Genomic DNA, 22,013 nt, shown 5'->3' on the forward strand with positions numbered 1-22,013 from the left:
TGATGTATCATCAGCAAAAAGTACTATTTCACAAAAGTTTTTCACTATACATGGCAAATCATTTATATAAACCAAAAACAGGAATGGACCTAAAATTGAGCCTTGTGGCACTCCTAATTGGACTACAGTCCCGCTAGAGCGAGTTTTGTTAACAACTACTGTTTGTGTTCTATTGCTAAGGTAAGAAGACATAAAGTTTAGGGCATTTATAGACAAACCATTTACTGATGTAGGAGACAACTCTTCCCTTACTTATTCCTTAACCTCTAGCGACCCACCATACAAAAAATGTGCCAATCAAATTTGATTTTTTTGAAAATCGAACGAATCAAAACAAAAGCAACTCAATTCTATTTAACGTAGATTCAAATTCCATCGTAGGTATTTTTAACCCCCGACGCAAAAACGACGGGGTGTTATAAGTTTGACGTGTCTGTCTGTCTGTCTGTCTGTTTGTCTATCTGTGTGTGTGTCTCTGTGGCACCGTAGCTCCCGAACGGGTGAACCGATTTCGATTTAGTTTTTTTGTTTGAAAGCTGAGTTAGTCGGGAGTGTTCTTAGTCATGTTTCATGAAAATCGGTCCACTATGTCGCGGTCGGGAGTTTTTTCAAAATTTTAATTTTGTGGTCCTAGTATTAGGACATTGAACCCCAGGAGGCTACGATAGAGATCGAAGGTTTGATTTCGTCGCTTCGCGTCGCATCGCATCGCTGTCGCGTGCCCGTCGTCCACGCAAGCCACAGCGTTATATTTAAAGACATTCCTAATCAAATATAGAAGGCTAACCCTTAAATAAAACAGGCAGCGGGTAGAGGCGGCCGCTGAGCTGGAGCTTAAGAGGAAGATCACCATGGTCCGGCAGTGGAGGGTTAACGAGAAGAACCGCCTACGGCGCCTTAAACAGGAGAGGGAAGCGAGAGCCAAATTTAAGGAGAACGAGGTTCGTTGCCGAAATAATGAAAACTTAGTACAGGCATACCTTGAACAATGGCGATCAAATATATGAAAGAGGTGCGTTCCTAAGTTCCTACGCACACCGTCTAAGCTCGTGTAGGTGAACGCGTACCATGCTTGTATGAGTGTTGACTGGTCGCGTTCTTGACAGGCGGTAACTGTGAGGTTACCCAGAGCGGGTGGGCGGCACTTTCAGCCGGGAGCGGGAGTGGCCATACTGTACGATAGTATTCTTTATTATGCTGTGGGCTAATGAAATTTTAACCGGATCGGAAACTTGGAGTTGATATGATATTTCGTAAATATATCAAAAAACAAACATCTTAGTAAGCTTTATTTAGCATTTGGGTGAATCAACTTTTTCTTGTCTGTAATTTCCATGGTTACGGTCACGGGACTCAGGGGAGTCACGCTGGTTTTATGCACAATTATTTATTTGGGGCATCCGGCTGGAACTTGGTGGCGCAGGTTCTTCGGAAAAAGATTATGCTACTGAAATTATGCAAGCATGCATGTAGTCCATGTTTGTAGGTGGCAAATTAAGGAAAGGACTTGTTAACAGCAGAAAAATGCATGTTTGCAAAGTTTAAGTAGCATATTTTTGCATGAAACCAGCGTGACTCAGGAGACCGTAACCATGGCAATAACAGACAAGAAAAAGTTGATTCACCCAAATGCTAAATAAAGCTTACTAAGATCTTTGTTTTTTGATATATTTACGAAATATCATATCAACTGCAAGTTTCCGATCCTGTTAAAATCCATTTAACAAGAAATAACTTACCAGGCAGGCAAGGTCGCGCGATAAATGATAAAACATCAGGCCATCCCTACCGCACTATTTGTAAGTGCGATAGGGACGGCCCGATGTTTTATCATTTATCGCGCGACCATGATTGCCCTGCAGGCTTCCAGAAAATGGAACGCGCGCGTGCAAGCCCAGAACGATAAGATACAAGAAGAGGCGATGCTGCTCAAGATATACCAGGAGGACATGAACGCAGGTGCACAGAGGAGGATCAAGTAAGAATATGTCATGAACATACATCGGGGTTTTCGGAGCAGGAATGATTTGAGATAGAGTAAAGATATTGATAGCTCACCGCTGGGCGAGTAACTATAAACATCGCCGTGTCTCTTTTATTTACATGGGAGTTCTTATCTTTTGTTCGTTTTTATAGCCGATAGCTTATAGTTTACTAGCTCGTGGTGGGACCAGTGCCTATAGGGTTTATTACTCGTAATACTCGTTTGACTTTTAACCAGAACTTTTTTTAGTGAAAAAAGTGCTCATTGGGTGAAAATTAGCGCAAATGAACATTTCGACCACGCGGAAGCTGTCCTTAACTTTCAATAGTTTTCACCCAAAGTACAGTTGTGAGCTTCGATAGGTTTCGTTAATTTCAGTCGAAGCTAAACTTGACTTTTTGACTTAAATTAGAGAAAAAAAAACAATACTGTCGCCTTTTCTTCATTATAGTTCAAAAAACCTACTAAACTAACCCTATCTTCTACCAGGAAATCAGAACAGCACGCGTACAACACCGACCTGCAGCTGCAATGCATTAGACTGAAGAATCTGAAGGAGGCCCACGGCGGCACCGCCAAGGCGGTCAAGCTTGTCAGAAAGATGGGCGTTGAGTTTGAGAAGGTACCTACACACAAGTTTTATCACGTTCTTTGTGACATCAGGTCGATTCAGCCCGATACGTACAACCAACCATATATGTATCGGGTCGAACCGACCTGATGCAGGATTGAACATGTTAAAGTAAGAGTTGTGTCTTATCTTTTCTCTAGTGTCCTTTTTGTCACGATCCTCCACATCTTTATTTTTCGATATAAAAAAAAAAGAAATGTGTATAAAGAGGAAGAAAATGTTACGTAGATTGGAGGACTAATGTATTGTCTATGCCTTTACATATTTGAAGATGACATTTTTTAACGAAAATAAGACTTTACGAGAAGCTCCATATAAGTAACATGTTTAAAAACTTTGTAGAACTTAAAGCATTTGCGTGATGACTTGATGATTCAAAAATGTCTGAAAGTTATCTATTTCAAATTACCAAATCCTCACCGTAAGTTTATTTTTCAGTCAAAGCGTGGCACCAAAGGCATGAGCCCCGAATACGCGCAAGAAGCAGCCATAGAAGCTATGAACACGGCCTTGTCCACTACTGGTGACAATTTGATGAACCTCGGACAGGCTCGCATTCGTATGGACATGGGAGTGGTGCTACCGTCAGCACCTGTCAAGGTTTTGGAGGAGGCAAGTATTCCATTATTATTCATTTCCACAACGTCAGTACCATATCGGTATGTCCCCAATGAACAGGCGTGCCATGTGTGATCAAGAACACGTTATTTACTAATGTAAATTTCGTAAAATATCGATTAGTTGAAATTACCCGCCAGTTGAAAGTAGCTGTATCTCTTGTGTATTATCGGCAGCGCAGCAGAATTTGTCGCCGGACCGCGGTTGATCCTGGTATTAACTACCAAAACAGCATTTTGAATGCTGTCTATCTGGAGTCTTATTGCAAATATAACTTTTGTCATAGTTTTAGCACAAAGTGTTAGTATGATTCATTTATGATCATTTTATAATACTTTCGATTACTCTACCATTGTCGTGTCCAGGTCCTACAAACGGTGGTGATGGAGTTCGCGCGGCGCCGCACGCACGCGCTCATGCGAGACGTGGAACGCTCGGTGCGCGAGCACGCCGCCGTCAGCTTCTTCAGGGACTACCGCCCGCCACCGAAGAAACGGTAACAACAATTCTGTATTGTTCTCATTTTTGCGTCATTAATGTGCTTTGGCTGCTTTAAATTACATTTAATTTTTACTGTTAGCTTCGGTACACGATTTCATCGCGAAGAGAGGTTTTTGAAGAATGATGTAAATAGTTTTCAAAGCATTTGTCGATTCGTTCATCAGTATCAGTAGTAATCGGATTGATGCTCTGAGATTCCACAGGGTATATTGACATTGAAAAGTTTTTACGTTACTTCGATCACAATTATAAGAGGTAGGTAACAGAAATGTTGGTCCATGAACATGAACCACGCTAACTTTAGATACATACTCCAGTGATATTTTCAATATCTATTTCTTTTTTTCAATATCTAATAAGCATGTGTCCGACGCGCATAGGATGGCCAGAGTCTATTATTTAAACTGGATAGATTACGGAAAACCTACGGCAGGACCCGTATATAACCAAATGCGCGAATCGCGTCGGGTTTTTAAATCTAAGTTAAAATTCTGCCAAAATAATCAAAAACAAATTAAATTAGACATAATTGCAAAACACCACTATAAGAAAGACTTCAGTAAGTTTTGGAAGGAGACTAGTAAATTAAACCAAAAGTCTGGCCTACCGGTGAGCGTCAGCGGCCTACATGATCCTGTAAGCATAGCCAACGCCTTTAAAACCCATTTCAGAGTGGAATCTCCTTTGGGGCCCACTGAGCTTACGCCTGAGTTTGATAGTCGGGAGGATGAGAATCTGGTTAATTTCTCTGCCGAAGAAGTGGCTCGTATAGTTAAAAATATGGTTAGAGGTAAATCTCCGGGGCATGACAACATCAGCATTGAGCACCTGAAATATGCGGGAAGCCATCTACCGAGGGCGTTGGCCATGTTTTATAGTCTTTGTGTTCGGCATAGCTATCTTCCGGAAGAGTTGATGTACACTATTGTGGTTCCAATAATTAAAAATAAAACTGGAGATGCATCAGATGTGACCAACTACCGGCCTATCTCACTAGCAACCACCATTGCCAAGGTGCTGGATGCTCTGCTTGATAGGCAGCTGGACAAGCACATTCAATTACATGACGCGCAATTTGGCTTTAGGCCGGGCCTCTCCACTGAGAGTGCTGTCTACTGCCTCAAGCAGACCGTACAGTACTATACCTCCAGGAGGACGCCGGTGTTTGCATGCTTTCTGGATCTCTCCAAGGCCTTTGACCTAGTGTCATACAAAATTCTTTGGCAGAAGATGCAGAGCAGCGTCGGTCTTCCTGGTGAGGTGATCTCCCTGCTTAAATATTGGTACCATCAACAGAAGAATTGCGTGAGATGGGCTGGTAGGGATTCCGAGGAGTACGGGCTGGAGTGTGGGGTCAGGCAGGGGGGGATAACGTCTCCAAGGCTGTTCAACCTGTACGTCAACGGATTGATTGAGGAGTTAAGTAGCGCCAATGTCGGATGTTCGGTTGATGGTGTTTGCATGAACAACTTCAGTTATGCAGACGACATGGTGCTGCTTGCACCATCTCTGGGTGCTTTGCAAACCCTAATCGGTGTCTGTGAGAGATACGCAGAGAGCCATGGACTCAGATACAATGCCAGCAAAAGTGAATTTCTGATTTTCAAGGCTGGTACAAAAACGTATGAGACCCTGCCACCAATTACTCTATGTGGCACTAACCTGAACAGAGTCACGCATTTTAAGTATCTGGGTCATTGGGTCACTGAGGATCTCTCTGACAATATGGACATCGAGAGGGAGAGACGAGCGTTGTCCGTCCGTTGCAATATGTTGGCACGTAGGTTTTCAGGATGCACGAAGGGAGTCAAGGTTACTCTTTTTAGGGCATACTGCCGTGCTTCTATACATGTAACCTATGGGTCAATTATACGCAGAGGACGTACAGCGCTCTTCGAGTGCAATATAACAACGCCTTTAGGATGTTGCTCGGTCTTCCACGTTGGTGCAGTGCATCAGGAATGTTTGCGGAGGCAAGCGTGGACGGCTTCCATGCGATTATAAGAAAACGCTGTGCCTCTCTGCTCAATAGGTTAAAAGGGAGCCCGAGCAGTATCCTGAGAGTGTTTGCCCGGAGGTGGGATTCACCAATGATGCGAAGATGGATCGGTCTGCACTCCAGTCTTGTAAATTATGATTATTAATAATAATATATAGCTTGATTTGATTATATTTCTATTGCCTAATTATTTATTCTATAATCCAGTTATATTTTTAATTTAATACATTGCATGTTGTTAAAATTTATCCCTAATTGTGTAAATAATATAATATATATAATTATAATTCTATTTTTTATTGGAATAATTGTGCTTATATAATTAATTTATGAGAGACATGTAACCTAATTTGGACATTGCCAGTAGCTTCTAATATTTAATTTCAACTTCTTTTTATTTTATTTTATTTTATTTTGTTATTAAGTACTTATTTTTTATAATTTTTGACATGTTTCCCATAATTTAATTAATGCTTTATTGTTAATGTGCGTTATTTGATGTTTATTTTAATCTCTAAATTGTATAGGTCCTTAGTTATTTTGTCACCCATTGTATGAGCCATGTTGCTTGAATCAAATAAATAAATAAAAAAAAAAAAAAAAAAAAATTCTCAGATGAGCACAGCGTCATATACAAATACTAGCTTTTACCCGCGGCTTCGCCCGCGTAATAAAAGTATTCTTATTGAAACGTTTACAAAAAATAAGATTTTCATTTGGATCCGTAGGTTTCTTTGTAGGTACATCTGTCCGCGATTATTTCGATTAAGGTAAAGCGGGGCAATTGTCGACTGGAGGGCTGTAATGTCACGCTATTACACTATATACATCGGGTTGGCTCGCCAATACACACCGCACGTCCGTGCTCCATCACACTCGGACACCGACTGCCATATGTACTCGAGACACCTATACACTACATCCCTTTCTTGTTTTAATTTTTTTTTTATAAATATTTAAATAATAGGTCAATTTAGTTTTAATTCAAATACTTGCCATGCTGTGCCGTGTATCTCTTTTTTTTTTCTTTTTAATGAACTACGTTTCTTCTAATTGTCTGCCCACTTTCGTCATTCCTAACTTGATCATCTCCGTCTTTACCACTTAGTACTGTATGTGAAGTAGTTATAATTAGGGATTAATTTTCTATCTTTAGTCATATGTTTAGGACATTCCGGTCTGAGGGTTGACTCAGAGCGGACGCTGCACCACCACCTGCAGTGTATACTCAAACATACTTGTGTGTTTTATTAACTACAATTCCTAGATGTCAGTCTCCCTCCTTCTTCTTTAAATCTGTTACCTTTTTCAATTCAGACTGTTTTGAAAACTAGATTAGTACATTTTTTTTTATATACATATATGATTGTTTTTTTTTTCTTTCTTCAATAGCATACAAATCATACACATTTCATCATCGCACATTTCTCGCGTCAGCATTAAAATTTATTTTATTATTAGTTATGTTTTATTGCAAATAAATAATGATTGATTGATTGATTGATCGCTGTATTTGCGATTACGCTATACATCGATTTATGCATTAGTTTATGTTTATACGTGCTCCTAGCTAGTACTCAGTATACCTTGGTTATCAATAAATTTATAAGTGTATCAAAAATCAGTGTTTCTATCAAGACTACCATCAACCATCAAGAATCATATCATCTAAGGTGTACGGCTCGTACAATAATATTTCACTAATTTCATACCTTTTCATGATTTACATTATTATTATTTTTTTTTTTTAATAGGTCGCTTGTCAGGCGTCTAATGTATATTAGGTAATTATTGATGATAACATTGATAACTGATTGTATCGGCCCTATACTTCATTATATGCACCTATTATTGTTAGTAACTAGTAAATAGTACATATAAGTATTTAGTTATAGAACCTAATGTATCTGGAGCCTCGTCTGCCGACAAACCATACTCTGGTTTGGCAGAAGATAAATTTAGTTGTAGGTTTAGTTTTTGAATAAACATTTATTTCATTTTTCATTTCATCTAATGCAATTCATAATACTTACGGATATTATAATGTTTAGTTAGATCTACTCATAAATTTAATTATAAATTGCAGTGCATAGTTATTAAAACTTTTACTGTCTACTGTTTTTTTTTTCTGGATCGAAAGGGCTCGTGATTCATTGCATTGTAATACATAGAGATACTATATAGAATATGCATTAAAATCCTATTCAGGGTCACGTATCCACTTTATCGTTTTATTGATTTTGTTTCATCATGATCAGCTTTCTTTCTCGTAGATACTTTGTACCACACAAAGTAATCAACGATTAATTTTCTAAAATAGATAGCTGTTCATATACTATTTAAGAAGTGCTTACCCAATTGACCCAATTATACTAACATCCGATTTATATCTACACAGTATGTATATATTTTAGATAACACTTTTCTTTTAAAGTATTTTATCAACATCTTTTTTTTATTATTATTATCTCTTTATCTATCTTAAGATCTTAACTCTTAGGCTAGGCTATTTTATAATATGATTATTAAAGAAATTACAAAACCACTTTTTTTTTTTTTGGCTGATTGGCGATTGACCATAGTCACACCCGATGGAAGGTGAAGATATAGTCGAAGATGGAGCTCACCGATTCAGTAATACTTAGCATATTCACTTTTATCTTAAAGAGACCGAGGTCGTATTTTTCTGGGAACATCTATGGTGGGAGTGCATTCCATTCCTTTGATAAAATATTATCTAAATTATTACCCAAATATTATCTCCTTCATTTACTTTCTTTGCGCTGTTAACCGAACAAATCAGCATGCCCATTTACAAGGCATCAAGTCATACTGAAATTGACCGGAGTAACAGGAGTAACAGAATACTTATACAGCTCACCGAACTACGAGGTAACTACCTCGTAGTAGGTAAGCACAGTGTTTCTCCCCAGGTACCACGATTTGAATTTGTTTTTGCAGCTGTGTCTTTAAAATCTTTAAATTCCTTCAGGAGATGTTATATCTTGACAGACTCAGCGTTTATTTATGTGTCACACGGAGAGAAAAACAACTAGATTTAATGTTCGTTCAACATTTCTATTTTTTTTTTTTTTTTTTTTTTTTTTTTTTAATTGCGCCTACGTGTTCTTTCATTCCAACTACAAGTTTGATGTTGTTAAGTGTAGTTACACTTCCTTCTACATTTTTTTTTATACCACGTCGGTGGCAAACAGTTATAGGGCCTCCTAATTGAAAGCGGTCACCGTAACCTATGGACGCCTGCAACTCAAGGGGTGTCACATGCGCGTCGTCGACCCATTAGAAACTTGTATAGTCCTTTTTTTTTAGAACCCCATACTGTAGTTCATCGGGGAATACCTTGACATAGCTCATTCCACAGCCGGAGCGTTCGTGGGAGGAAATATTATTGTTTTTTTTTTTTTTTGAACCAATCTTTTATTTAAACCAACAAGTCGATTTTGTAAAAGCACATGTCACATATTGATTTAAACATAATGTTTGGCTGATTCAATAAAATATATTTTAACAAGTTTGACCTTGTTGTTTGGTTCGTACAAATTCGACTTGTATCATCAATATTGTGATTTATTCCCTTTACTAAAATACTATTGTTTCAAACAGATAAACACGCAACAAGACGAGTTTGTTAGATTCACAAGGCAAATTTCTCTCAGTTGTACCCTTAACTTCACATCCGTCTATCAATCCATTTATATATAGAATAGAATCATGTTCCCTAACTTCTAAATAATGTGCATTGTAAGTAGTTAGGTACCTAGATAATTGACGTGAAGCATTGAAATCTGTGATTATTTAACATTTTACAATCACTACAGACAAAGCTGATTCAGCCGCTGATTGTTGTCCTTTTGTTCATTTTCTTGACCAGACGAAATAAGGTCACTAGTGAGATTTCAATATCCTCCCGTGAAATTACGCAAACAAGTTCAGCATTTTTATTTCTTATTTTTTTTTTCTATATTAGTTCAATAGAGGCTCACAGATCCATTAGTTTATTTGTTTTAACTGGACACCTGACTTGTATGAGATTCACCTACATGAATCTCTGCAGTATGTACCTATTACCCTAACTGATAACGAGTACCTTCAGTACCAATATATTTTTGTAATGATTTTCAACTGACGTAGATTGTCTTTGAAAATCTATCATAGATCAACTTAAATAGGCATGTCTTTCTCTTGAGGTCACCCATACTGACAAAGCCTTGTTGACGGTAAGCAGAGTTAGCAACTTCTTTTTTCCGCGTTGTTGAAATGTATCAAGCGTTCGCTTAATTTTATTCAATTCAGCTGCACCACTACGTGTTTTTTTTATATACAATGCAATGTCAAACCAATGAACTGTCTTTATTTTTTTTTTTTTTTTTTTTTTTTTTTTTTTTTTCACTCTTTTCACTCTGATTGACGTTAGCGGCATCTAGGTATATAAAGAGTGCTCTTTTCCAGCGCTCCTACCGAACTCCTACTGATGTAGGATCACCTTCGCTGTCAAATGCCTCCAACGACAATTAAGAAGCCATACTGGACTTTCTTGGGGCAACCTGTACCCAATCAATTTAATGATTCTAACTAACACAAGTCAAAATATATTATATTGAAAATATTTCAACTTATGCTATCTCAAAGTACTCAGTCATTGTACTTGAGTGTTTTACTGGGGTAGTTGTCTCAGACTCTCAGGCACTGGATGCCTTGGTATTTTTTCTTTCATATGTGTAATTTATTTCGGTTTCAATTTAATGATATTTATTGACCGACGTCAATCTACTATTATGACAATTGAAGGCTCAGATAGCATTTATCATCTGATCTAAGCGTCATTTAAGCGCACGTTCAACCAGTATAACCGTAATTTACTTCGTGTTTAGGTTATTATCATTAAGCTCATATTTGCAACAATTCAATGTTCAGTTTTTTTTTTTTTTTTTTTTTTTTTTTTTTTTAATTGCTGTTTAACTATGTTTACAACAATTTAATGACCAGATAAATATATCTGCCTTAACCAAGGTATGTTTTTTTTTTCATTTATTTTACATGACAATTAAATGTCCAGATTCAGTAATCTGCTGGTTCCACATATATCTATATTTATCCTCGTAAGGCTAAAGTCATGTCAAATTAATGACCAGATACATTTTATCTGCTTTGAATGAGCCGTGCACACTGTACAGGTCAGGTCATTGTTATTCTGTTACCAGTAGGTTTTTTTTTCCATGACAATTTAATGTCCAGATTCGGTAATCTGCTGTATTAACTAGCTTAATAACCAGAATTTCTGTTATCCAATTCACACACATGACAATTAAATGTCCAGATTCTGTAATCTGCTGTTTCCAAATTCGCAATTTAATGCCTTATTTTCAGCCACAAATGGCATAAAATTTCATAGTATTTAGATGCCATTTAAACGGTCGATACTAAACAATACAATTGAATGTACAGAGTGCACCTCCATGTGCTGTTTCCAAATTCGCAATTTAATGCCTTATTTTCAGCCACAAATGGCATAAAATTTCATAGTACTTAGGTGCCAATTAAATGTTCGATACAATTGAATGTACAGAGTTGCATATCCGTTTAATGCCTCTTTTTTTCTGCCGACTTTACTGGTAAAGTAATTTAATACTTAGATGGAAACTGCTTATCATAAGTGCTTCAAAAATGTATTTTTTTTTTTCTATACCGTGTTTTTTTTTTCGTTAAATTTGACACGTCGTTAGGTTCATTATCAAGAACCATCCTGTATATCACTTTTAGGTATATTTAGCACTTAATGTGAACCCATCTGGTTTTCTGGTTTTTAAGTAATTAAATACTCAGATAAAACTGCTCGAAATCGGCGTTAGGAATGTTTACGTAAGTCAATCCGCGACAAGAGTGAGAGACTAATAAGTCATGATTTTATGGCATGTTCAATCAATTCAAAAGATTCACGTTCAAGTGATAATCTATCTCTAAATAAGTGTTACTTTCCCGACATATGCATAGATCCTTTCATTTGCAGCTGTAGTTCAAATAACCACTTAATGAAGTCGTGACTTACGTTACTTTTACGTAAATTCACCCCTGTAAGGAAGTATACTTAGGTAAGTATTTATCTAGTTTGTTTTGGTTTTCACCTTACTCTCAAACATCGACTAATGCTACCATAGGACATTTAAGTGTGATGGTTGTACAACATTTTATCATTCAAGTAAATGCCTTATTTAGGTAAATAGCTTAACCATTTATAAATTTAGCAACATCACATAATTTTGTGTATTAAACCAACCAACAGGTAGATGGTAACTTCACTAATTAAAAATAAATATCATTTCTCTTGGTTGGACGGAAATTATTGTAATGATTCCGGGCTGTGATTTATGTAAATAATAAATCAATTTTATAAACCCACTACACATAAACCCAAATAACATTTTGGTACCTAAAAACATTTGGCAATCTAGGTAGGTAACCAAACCGTTTACTAGGTAGGTAGGAGCCACACACCGACACCTGTATAGGCATGACAATCTAGGAAGGCTGGCCGTATGTTGTCAATTGCCTCAAACATTTTATTAATTACATCTATCGGTTACCTGCTTAAGGTTTATATTCGCACGGTTGAAAGAAATAACATTTCATTTATTTTTATTTGGTTTTGACTTAATTCTTGAAAAACTGCCGTTATAATCATTTCGCTTTGTAGTATTTAATGAACACTTTCATTTAGCTTCATTACGTTCCGAAACTACTAAGAATGCCAGTAATTTAAAACGGCAGGTAACCAAACCTGTTTACAAAAAGATAACGGTGCATCATGGCGCATCGTTACTCGATTTTATAGGTTATGTTACTTATGTTTCTATCCCATCTTTTCCGAATACTAGATTCACGTGGTAAGTACTTGCTTTTATCCTCGTCGCCACTTGTAATGTCACGCTATTACACTATATACATCGGGTTGGCTCGCCAATACACACCGCACGTCCGTGCTCCATCACACTCGGACACCGACTGCCATATGTACTCGAGACACCTATACACTACAAGGGCCATTGTAACTGATCTATTTGCTGTACGGTCCGGTTTTGGCTGAATGTACCTTACACATATTAATATTGTTTTAAAAGAAATTTTTGCAATGATTGTAGAATTGTTACACAGCGACCACAGCGTAGGTGCGAATATGTATGTATTTTACCTATATAAATATTTATACTGGGGAAACTTCATACAACCCACATAGCCAGTATCTCGACGCTATGGTCGGTAGGGTAAAAAGTACTTCCTTGCATTATCGCTTACAATTTTTTCCATTTTGCTTATACTTATTGCAAACGTAAACATATAAAAGGCAAGCAAACAACGATCTTCTTACAGCACATTGAATGTAATAGTTTACGGATGCAGGATACTCGCCGATGCCTACTTACTAATACCTTCCCACTGGGCCACCTGCATTTTACACTGCCTAAATATCGATTGCCGACCGATTATTCCGACCCCAATCCCTATTCTTATCCCCGTCCCTATCTCTATCTTTGTCCCCGTCCCCGTTCCGTCCCTGTCCCCGTCCCTCCCCTATCCCTATCCCCGTCCCCGTCCCCTATTTTTATCCCTATTTCTATCCCTATCCCTATCCCGATCCCGATCCCTATCCCCACCCCTACCCCTACCCCTACCCTTACCCCTACCCCTACCCCTACCCCTACCCCTACCCCTACCCCTACCCCTACCCCTACCCCTACCCCTACCCCTATCCTTATCCCAATCCCAATCCCAATCCCAATCCCTATCCCTATCCCTATCCATATCCCTATCCCTATCCCTATCCCTATCCCTATCCCTATCCCTATCCCTATCCCTATCCCTATCCCTATCCCTATCCCTATCCCTATCCCTATCCCTATCCCTATCCCTATCCCTATCCCTATCCCTATCCCTATCCCTATCCCTATCCCTATCCCTATCCCTATCCCTATCCCTATCCCTATCCCTATCCCTATCCCTATCCCTATCCCTATCCCTATCCCTATCCCTATCCATATCCCTATCCCTATCCCTATCCATATCCCTATCCCTATCCCTATCCCAATCCCAATCCCTATCCCTATCCCTATCCCTATCCCTATCCCTATCCCTATCCCTATCCCTATCCCTATCCCTAACCCTATCCCTATCCCTATCCCTATCCCTATCCCAATCCCAATCCCAATGCCTATCCCTAACCCTATCCCTATCCCTATCCATATCCCTATCCCTATCCCTATCCCTATCCCTATCCCAATCCCAATTCCTATCCCTATCCCTATCCCTAACCCTAACCCTATCCCTATCCCTATCCCTATCCCTATCCCTATCCCTATCCCTATCCCTATCCCTATCCCTATCCCAATCCCAATCCCAATCCCAATGCCTATGTCTATCGCTATCCATATCCATATCCCTATCCCTATCCCTATCCCTATCCCTATCCCTATCCCTATCCCTATCCCTATCCCTATCCCTATCCCTATCCCTATCCCAATCCCAATCCCTATCCCTATCCCTATCCCTATCCCTAACCCTATCCCGTTCCTGTCCCTGTCCCTGTCCCTGTCCCTGACCCTGTCCCTGTCTCTGTCCCTGTCCCTGTCCCTGTCCCTGTCCCTGTCCCTGTCCCTGTCCCTGTCCCTGTCCCTGTCCCTGTCCCTGTCCCTGTCCCTGTCCCTGCCCCTGGCCCTGTCCCTGTCCTTGCCCCTGTCAAATTATCATGCTAGGAGGTGAACTTTGAAAAATCCTTTCTTAGTGCTCCTCTAAGGAACTTCCGTGTCAATTTGAAATTTCTTGAACCAGAAGTAAAGATAAAAACTAAAGCTATACTTATGGCTATTTTGGATATTTTAACCCCATTGCACAATAACAGGGGAGAAAATTTCTTTTCCACCTCATTAGATTTAAAAATCGTTGTATTTATCGTGATCAGCGACCCGATAAACCATAAAAACGATACCCATATTGTGTTTAAGACTTTACCCCCTTTGCACCCCTTTAGGGGTCAAATTTTCAAAAAACCTGAAACATGTATTTAGTCATATAAGTCTTTAGGAATCCTCCTGTGAAGTTTCGTATAAAATGGTCAAACTAATCTTGTTTCCCCATACAAACTTTGAACCCCCATTTGAGCCCCTTAGGAGGCGAATTTTGAAAAATCCTTTCTTAGTGCTCCTCTACACTATATAAGGAACCTACGTGCCAAATTTGACATCTCTAGGGCCAGCGGTTTCGGCTGTGCGTTGATAAGTCAGTCAGTCAGTTAATATCTTCTTTTATATATATTTTTGATATTTAAACCCCATTGCACCACAACAGGGGAGAAGGTATTTCACTTCCGCCTCGTTAGATTTTAAAAACGTTGTATTTATCGTGATCAGCGACCCGATAAACCATAAAAACGATACCCATATTGATTTTTTGACTTTATCACCCCCTTTTCACCCTTTTAGGGGTTAAATTTTCAAAAAACCTGAAACACGTATTCAGTCATATGTCTTAAGGAATCTTCCTGTGAAGTTTCGAATAAAATAGTCAAACTAATCTTGTTTCCCCATACAAACTTTGAACCCCCATTTGACCTCCTTAGGAGGTGAATTTTGGAAAATCCTTTCTTAGTGCTCCTTTACACTATATAAGGAACCTACGTGCCAAATTTGAAATCTCTAGGACCAGCGGTTTCGGCTATGTGTTGATATGTCAGTCAGTCAGTCAATATCTTCTTTTATATATTTTTTTGATGATATTTAAACCCCATTGCACCACAACAGGGGAGAAGGTATTTCAATTCCGCCTCGTTAGATTTTAAAAACGTTGTATTTATCGTGATCAGCGACCCGATAAACTTTACAGAGGTTCGAAGGAGCCACGCTGGCACGCTTTGACCGAGGAGCTGGCCAAGCACCAAAAGAGCCAGAGCGATGCTTCCATCCAATTTGGAAAGGTCACGGTCATCCCGCCTGACAGTACGACTGATCAAGACATGAAGCCTGTGTACAACAGGCCTCCTACACCTATGGTATGTGAATCTTACTGGTTTAGGAATACATACATTTAATATTTATTAAGTTTATTGCACTCATGTACAAATTAACATATAATTATAAAATATGAAAAAAAAAACTTATAATCTAAAAAACCCGTTCTGTGCCATGTGGGGTCCAAAGGTCCCCATTACGATGCGATGGATGCGATGGAGACCTGTTGAACAAGCCATGACTCAAAACAGGGATCTTTTATTTTATCCCTAACGCCGTGGCTTGCGTGGGCGACGGTCGCGCGACGGCGATGCGACGCATACGAAATCAAACCTTACGATATGGAAGCAGACGATGCGATGAGACGCGATGGCGACGGTCGGCGCGACGGTCGGCAAGACACGGCGTCGCGTTTTCATTATCCGATCCGATATCGGATGTCGGAAGGATTTCAATAGAAAAAATCCAAGATGGCGCCTGTAATGTATGGGATATCGGTCCGACATCCGATATCGGATCGGATAATGTGAAAACGCACTAAAGCGCTTTCCGATCACTTTAGGAATTGTTGTGTGCGTAACAGCTGGTACATAGCCGAATGACACAAACGCTCACGAAACGAAACGCTCGTGGATATCTATCTCTATCGCTCTTGCGTATTGGCGCAACAGAGCCAGACTACCTCTCGCGGCGTTTCGTTTTCGTTTTGCGTCGCAGAAATGCCATTCGGCTACGGCACCAGATCTCCTACTCCAGTTTTACCCGAAAGAATAATTTGCGAATGACGACCTCCTATCTCTTTCTGTTTCTTTAGTTGCCGAAGTGTATGACCAGTCAATTAAACACTACTTTGATTTTATACTTACTTGTCTCTAGCCGTCCATGACGAAACTAGCCGAGCTGACGTTTACGGACAAACTGGATGATCTCACGGACCCCGTGGCCATTGGACAGTATCTGCCTGAGCGACTCAAGTTGTTGGAGGTTAGCTTTTTATGAAAGGTTTTTGGGAAGACGCCATTTTTCTCGATTGATTATTAGCAGAATGATAATGCTGTATTCTTCACAAAACATTTTTGTAGGTATTTACTTATTAATAAAACATTATGAGTAGGTAGCCAATCGTTAGATCACACAAGCTGGATAACGCATGGTTTATCTATTCGTTTTCTGTCAAGTATTTTCAGCAAAATTTCACGAGTTAATAAAAAAGAAGCATTCTCAAAACTCAAAACTCTATCTAGTTTAGTCCTTCTACTCGTATTCATAATCATCACAATCTTTGCCCGTGTGGTTACGTGGTTAGAATTTCACGGCGAAGCTTTCTTCCCGTGGGTGTCAGAAACTGTGGGATATGGGTTAAATTGTGGCGTAGGCGAGAGGCTGGCAACCTGTCACTGCAAAGTTTCTGTCAACCCCTTATGTTCAGAGAGGCACTGAAACCAGTAGTTTCATGTACTCTGTCACCCCTTCATGGGACACAGGCGTGATTGTACGTATGTATAACAATCTTTGTATGGTTCTCTAAATGTTACTGTGTTCCTAGAATGTTACCAGTAACACAAAAAGCGGCAAGAGCGTGTCTGACCCGCGCGGTGTCACAAATTCCGGAGAAACGTATTTTTCTCGTCACTGAACCTATCAAGTCAATAATTGTTCATGAGGCATCTCAGTAAGTTTATACTCATATCAGCTTTCAAATATATATGTTTAATTTTCAATTGTTTCACTTTTTTTTTCAAATAGGACGATATTTAAAAATGTTACCATATTATCAGCCCCCACTTTACATGTAGGGGGTGCCCTAACGAAACATTTTTTTCCACTTTTTATTTTTGCACTTTGTTGGCGTGATTGATATACATATTGGTACCAAATTTCAGCTTTCTAGTGCTAACGGTTACTGAGATTATCCGCGGACGGACGGACGGACGGACGGACGGACGGACGGACGGACGGACGGACGGACGGACGGACGGACGGACGGACGGACGGACAGACAGACATGGCGAAACTATAAGGGTTCCTAGTTGACTACGGAACCCTAAAAAGGGATCAAGATTTTAAAATCCTATAAAGGTCCTCCATATTATTATAATAGAAAACTTTGTGGGAAAAGCGCTGGTGGCCTAGCGGAAAGCGTGCGACTTTCAATCCGGAGGTCGCAGGTTCGAACCCCGGCTCGTACCAATGAGTTTTTCGGAACTTCTGTGCGAAATATCATTTGCCAGTCGCTTTTCGGTGAAGGAAAACATCGTGAGGAAACCGGACTAATCCCAATAAGGCCTAGTTACCCTTTGGGTTGGAAGGTCAGATGGCAGTCGCTTTCGTAAAACGCCAAATCTTGGGATTAGTTATCAAAGCGGACCCCAGGTTCCCATGAGCCGTGGCAAATACCGGGATAACGCAAGGAGGATGATGATGATGAAAACTTTGTGGGAGTTCACAGACCTTTTACCTGCTTCTTACAGAACTTTATTAATTTGCAAGCGAATGTGTCACGTCACATCCAGAACAAAGGGAATATCATAATTTATTTCAATTTATCAACTTAAATACTTTGAGAAACTACAGTTCTATTTAGTTTAAAGGAATGTTTCCAACTCAGCTTCACTCATACTGAAGCAGTATTATGTAAATTGCTTTGAATACAGGTACCTAGGGCTCGCAAAAACTTCAATTCGCTTACATTTGAACGTCCCTTTGGCACCATCTTGCAAAAAACTTTAATAATATCATAAATAATTATGTAGGTATTATTTCGTTGTAGGTTTGAAACTGGATACTGGGATTTTATTATAATTTGGTGAAATATACACGGTGCTCGTGAGCATTGCGAGAGATTTTAACCACGCATTTCTGAGGCTAAAGGAAAGATTTTTTTTTAATTCACATGGGGAAATTTTGCCAAAAAAATTTATTATTTTTTTTTTACTGTTTTCGGATGTATTTTCACAGAAAAAGTAAATGTCATTCATAAAACTAGCACTTCAAATGAATTTTGACGTTTTTTTTTTCTAAAAACCTCATTTTTGAAAGCTTTTTTTCGTACTTTTGGACATATATCAATGAATCCTCACTATCCAGTGAGACTAATTCTCCATAATGGCATCAACATCGTTAAAAAAGCCTTTTATACTGAGTAACAATAAGATTTTTTTTTAATTGGTCATAACTCTGAAACTAGACGAAATCTAGAAAAGTGTATATGACATTTTAGTCTTAAAATGGGATCAGGAATATGCTCTTAAAGTCTCTCGCAATGCTCGCGAGCACCGTGTATGTGCCCACCCAAAGGAAAATTTCTTTATTACGCGACAAAAGTTCAACACGAATTCCTACGAAGCATCATCAAGTTATGCTGAAGATGTTGATGGTTTAACATCCGGCAATGGATTAATCTATATTGAATGGGATGCGAATGGTCATCAGCTGATTAATTTCGTAACTGTATGCCATTGCAGTGGAATGGGGTGAGGCTGTCGAGGGCCTGACCTGTGCGGTGGTAAACAACGGCGTATACCTATCCAACCCGGACGTGCGTCAGTGCAGCGAGTTCCTCGCCCAGCGAGTACTCAGCTCGCTACAGAAGGAGATGAAAGAAGAGAAGAAGAGGCTGGTAAGTTACTTGATTTTTGCAGAGCGGTCATAGCCCGAACAAATTCGCACCAAACAGACGCATCGAAAAAACTTTACTGTGCGATGGCACAACTTCATTAGTCGATAAGGTCCGCATGCGGGGTACAAGAGATTTATGGAACGCGTGCCACAGGGCCCGCATTCGGGGAAACGTTTTCATTGGTCCGCATGCGGGGTACAAGAGATTTCTGGAACGCGTGCCACAGGGCCCGCATTCGGAGAAACGTTTTCATTAGTCGATAGTGTCCGCATTCGGGATGCGAGAGTATTCTGAAACGCGTGCCTGCCACATGGCCCGCATTCGGGTCGGGGAAATTAAATAGTGATAGTAACTTTCATTGGTTGTTATCTCGCCTGCGGGGACTCCCCGTATGCTGCATACCGAACGAGTTAACGACCAATTAAATTGCACCACATTCATTGGTTGTTATCTCGCCTGCGGGGACCCCCCGTATGCTGTATACCGAACGAGTTATCGACTAATGAAATTGCGCCACCTACAATCAAGGCAACTTGGTGTTAAAATAAAATATTTTTAGTACAGATGGTGTTTTTTTTACACTACAATCATAGGGCAACTTGACTGTAGTTGCGAAAAAACTCGTGTCGATAAAATATTTATACACCATACCATGTATCGAAATAAAGCATCAGATAATTATAAGAAAAACATGGACAGAAGTTATTTAAATCCAATTTCTATTTAATAACTCAGGTAGAAATATATTCTATCTCCATTAAAATGTCCCCATTTCCCTCAGAAGGCGATTTCGCATCCACGCTACCCCTTTCAACCTAATTATCTACAGGAAATTAATATCAAACTACTCCAAATATGTATACCTAGGTATGCTAAATATGAAAGTCAACTAAAATGTGACTTATCATGAGCTATATCCTCAAACAAAGTGTAAAACATTGAAAAAAACCCTCTATTTGCTTCTTCAAAATAAAGTTTCCAACATCTATTAAAATTATCATTTCTATTAAGTGAATCTCAAAGAGCAAATTTCCATACAAACAATAGTTTTTTAAAAGCTCTTTCATCTCCATTTTTCCATAGAGCGTCCAAACTTTATTCACTTATCTAAAAATACGGCCGTTCGAGGTTTGCTGAATAATTTATTTGCCGTTGCTTTTGTTGGGCAAGTTGTTACAAAGTCGGAGTTTACTCTGCGGAATATAGATTGTGTGATGTTTGCGGAATGAAGTAACTATCGATGCAAGTTGGGAAATTGTTGATGATAGTGGTAACAATGTATAACCCTGTATCGAGTACAGCACGGGAAGCATGGTCGCGCGATAGACGATAAAATTCAGGCCGTCCCTATCGCACTTACAAATAGTGCGATAGGGACGTCCCTCTCTATTTATCGTCTATTAGCGACGTCATGGCTTCCCGTGCAGTACTTAATTTATAATAACTTTAGTGCCTATGCAAGCTTACGTGTATCGGGTCGAATCGACCCAACGCCACGGCAAAAGTGTTGAAAGTAAGGTACAGAGGCTCCATTGAAAATTACCGAATATTTAAGCACGCGGGCAGGCCTACGTCACTCGCTCGCAGTCGCGTTAAGTACCTAGCTATCAGTTGCCTCGAGGTAACAAGTGGCCGAAGGGCGCCAGGCGTCGCCGTGGCACGTACCTATTACTCTTCTAAGTTTTACTTAGTAACTTATTTTATTAGTATCAGTTAAATAAAGCGTAGGTATTTGTCGTTTTACGGGCAAGTGAAGGATCTGTTACGTTAGTAACTTATTAATAGTCTGTGACGCGGGTGTTTTTTTATGCGATAAACTTGCACCTTCTAATTTTCTAATCCTCTAATTATATTTTACAGAAAATGGCTCTAGAAGGCAAGGAGCCAGAAAACCAGGACCAAAAGGACTTTTACGTGCCCGATAAAGTGGAGAAACCCAATTAAGGACCTGTCACACCGCCTTTGACTCAATTGACAAGGTGTCTACAGACCCAATAATACTTATCTTTTAATTTGCTCAGTTCATTCGGTCCGGAGCGGTGAATTTTACAAATTATAGCGTGTGAAAATGCTGATATTTGATAAAATTTATGGATTTGAAGTGTTTTATGTCTTTGCAGAAGAATTTTTGTATAAATCATTTACAAAAACTTCAGTTTATTGATATTCGAGAGCGTTTTTTAATACACTTTTATCAAAAAATGTTGCATTATTTTCTTCTCAGATTGTTCCGTCTCAAGGAATCATTTGATTTATATTTGAATCAATTTTTAATAAGCACAAACGTCTATTGACGATATTTCAAATTATTATATTAAAGGAAAAGATTGAATTATTTACGCTTCCGGCGGGACTCGGCCTCCAAAGGGAGGGAGGGATTTTTTTTTCTTTCTTCACATTTTGTGTTAGCTTAGCTCCGCACAAAACTGACTTTTCAAAAATTTTGTAAAATTAAATAAAGGTGTAAAAAATAAGGTACAGCGGGACAAATCTCGACTGGGAGGCAAATGTAACTGATCCATTTTTTCCATTATATTACACTATGATGTTGAGTTCTACATGTATCCACTGAACACGACTACCATATAACCGGTGGACACTCTATTTAATAATGCAAACATTGCATTGTAAAACATGGAAAAAAT

At 39.1% G+C, this 22,013-nt stretch overlaps 1 protein-coding gene across 1 annotated transcript in view; it reads left to right on the plus strand.

The window, feature by feature from the left end:
• Positions 1-21,562, plus strand: part of LOC125225136 — a 56,540-nt gene extending 34,978 nt beyond the window's left edge. Inside the window, exons 5-14 of the mRNA XM_048128710.1 lie at positions 803-941; positions 1,863-1,978; positions 2,474-2,606; positions 3,054-3,227; positions 3,599-3,729; positions 15,625-15,790; positions 16,626-16,733; positions 17,296-17,305; positions 19,214-19,368; positions 21,229-21,562. Coding sequence (XP_047984667.1) covers positions 803-941; positions 1,863-1,978; positions 2,474-2,606; positions 3,054-3,227; positions 3,599-3,729; positions 15,625-15,790; positions 16,626-16,733; positions 17,296-17,305; positions 19,214-19,368; positions 21,229-21,312 — 1,216 coding nt within the window. The 3' untranslated portion in view covers positions 21,313-21,562. The remainder of the gene's footprint in view (positions 1-802; positions 942-1,862; positions 1,979-2,473; positions 2,607-3,053; positions 3,228-3,598; positions 3,730-15,624; positions 15,791-16,625; positions 16,734-17,295; positions 17,306-19,213; positions 19,369-21,228) is intronic.
• The last annotated feature ends 451 nt before the right edge of the window (positions 21,563-22,013 follow it).

Source organism: Leguminivora glycinivorella, chromosome 4 (genome assembly GCF_023078275.1).
Source record: "Leguminivora glycinivorella isolate SPB_JAAS2020 chromosome 4, LegGlyc_1.1, whole genome shotgun sequence".
In the NCBI taxonomy this organism is placed as follows: Eukaryota; Metazoa; Arthropoda; class Insecta; order Lepidoptera; family Tortricidae; genus Leguminivora; species Leguminivora glycinivorella.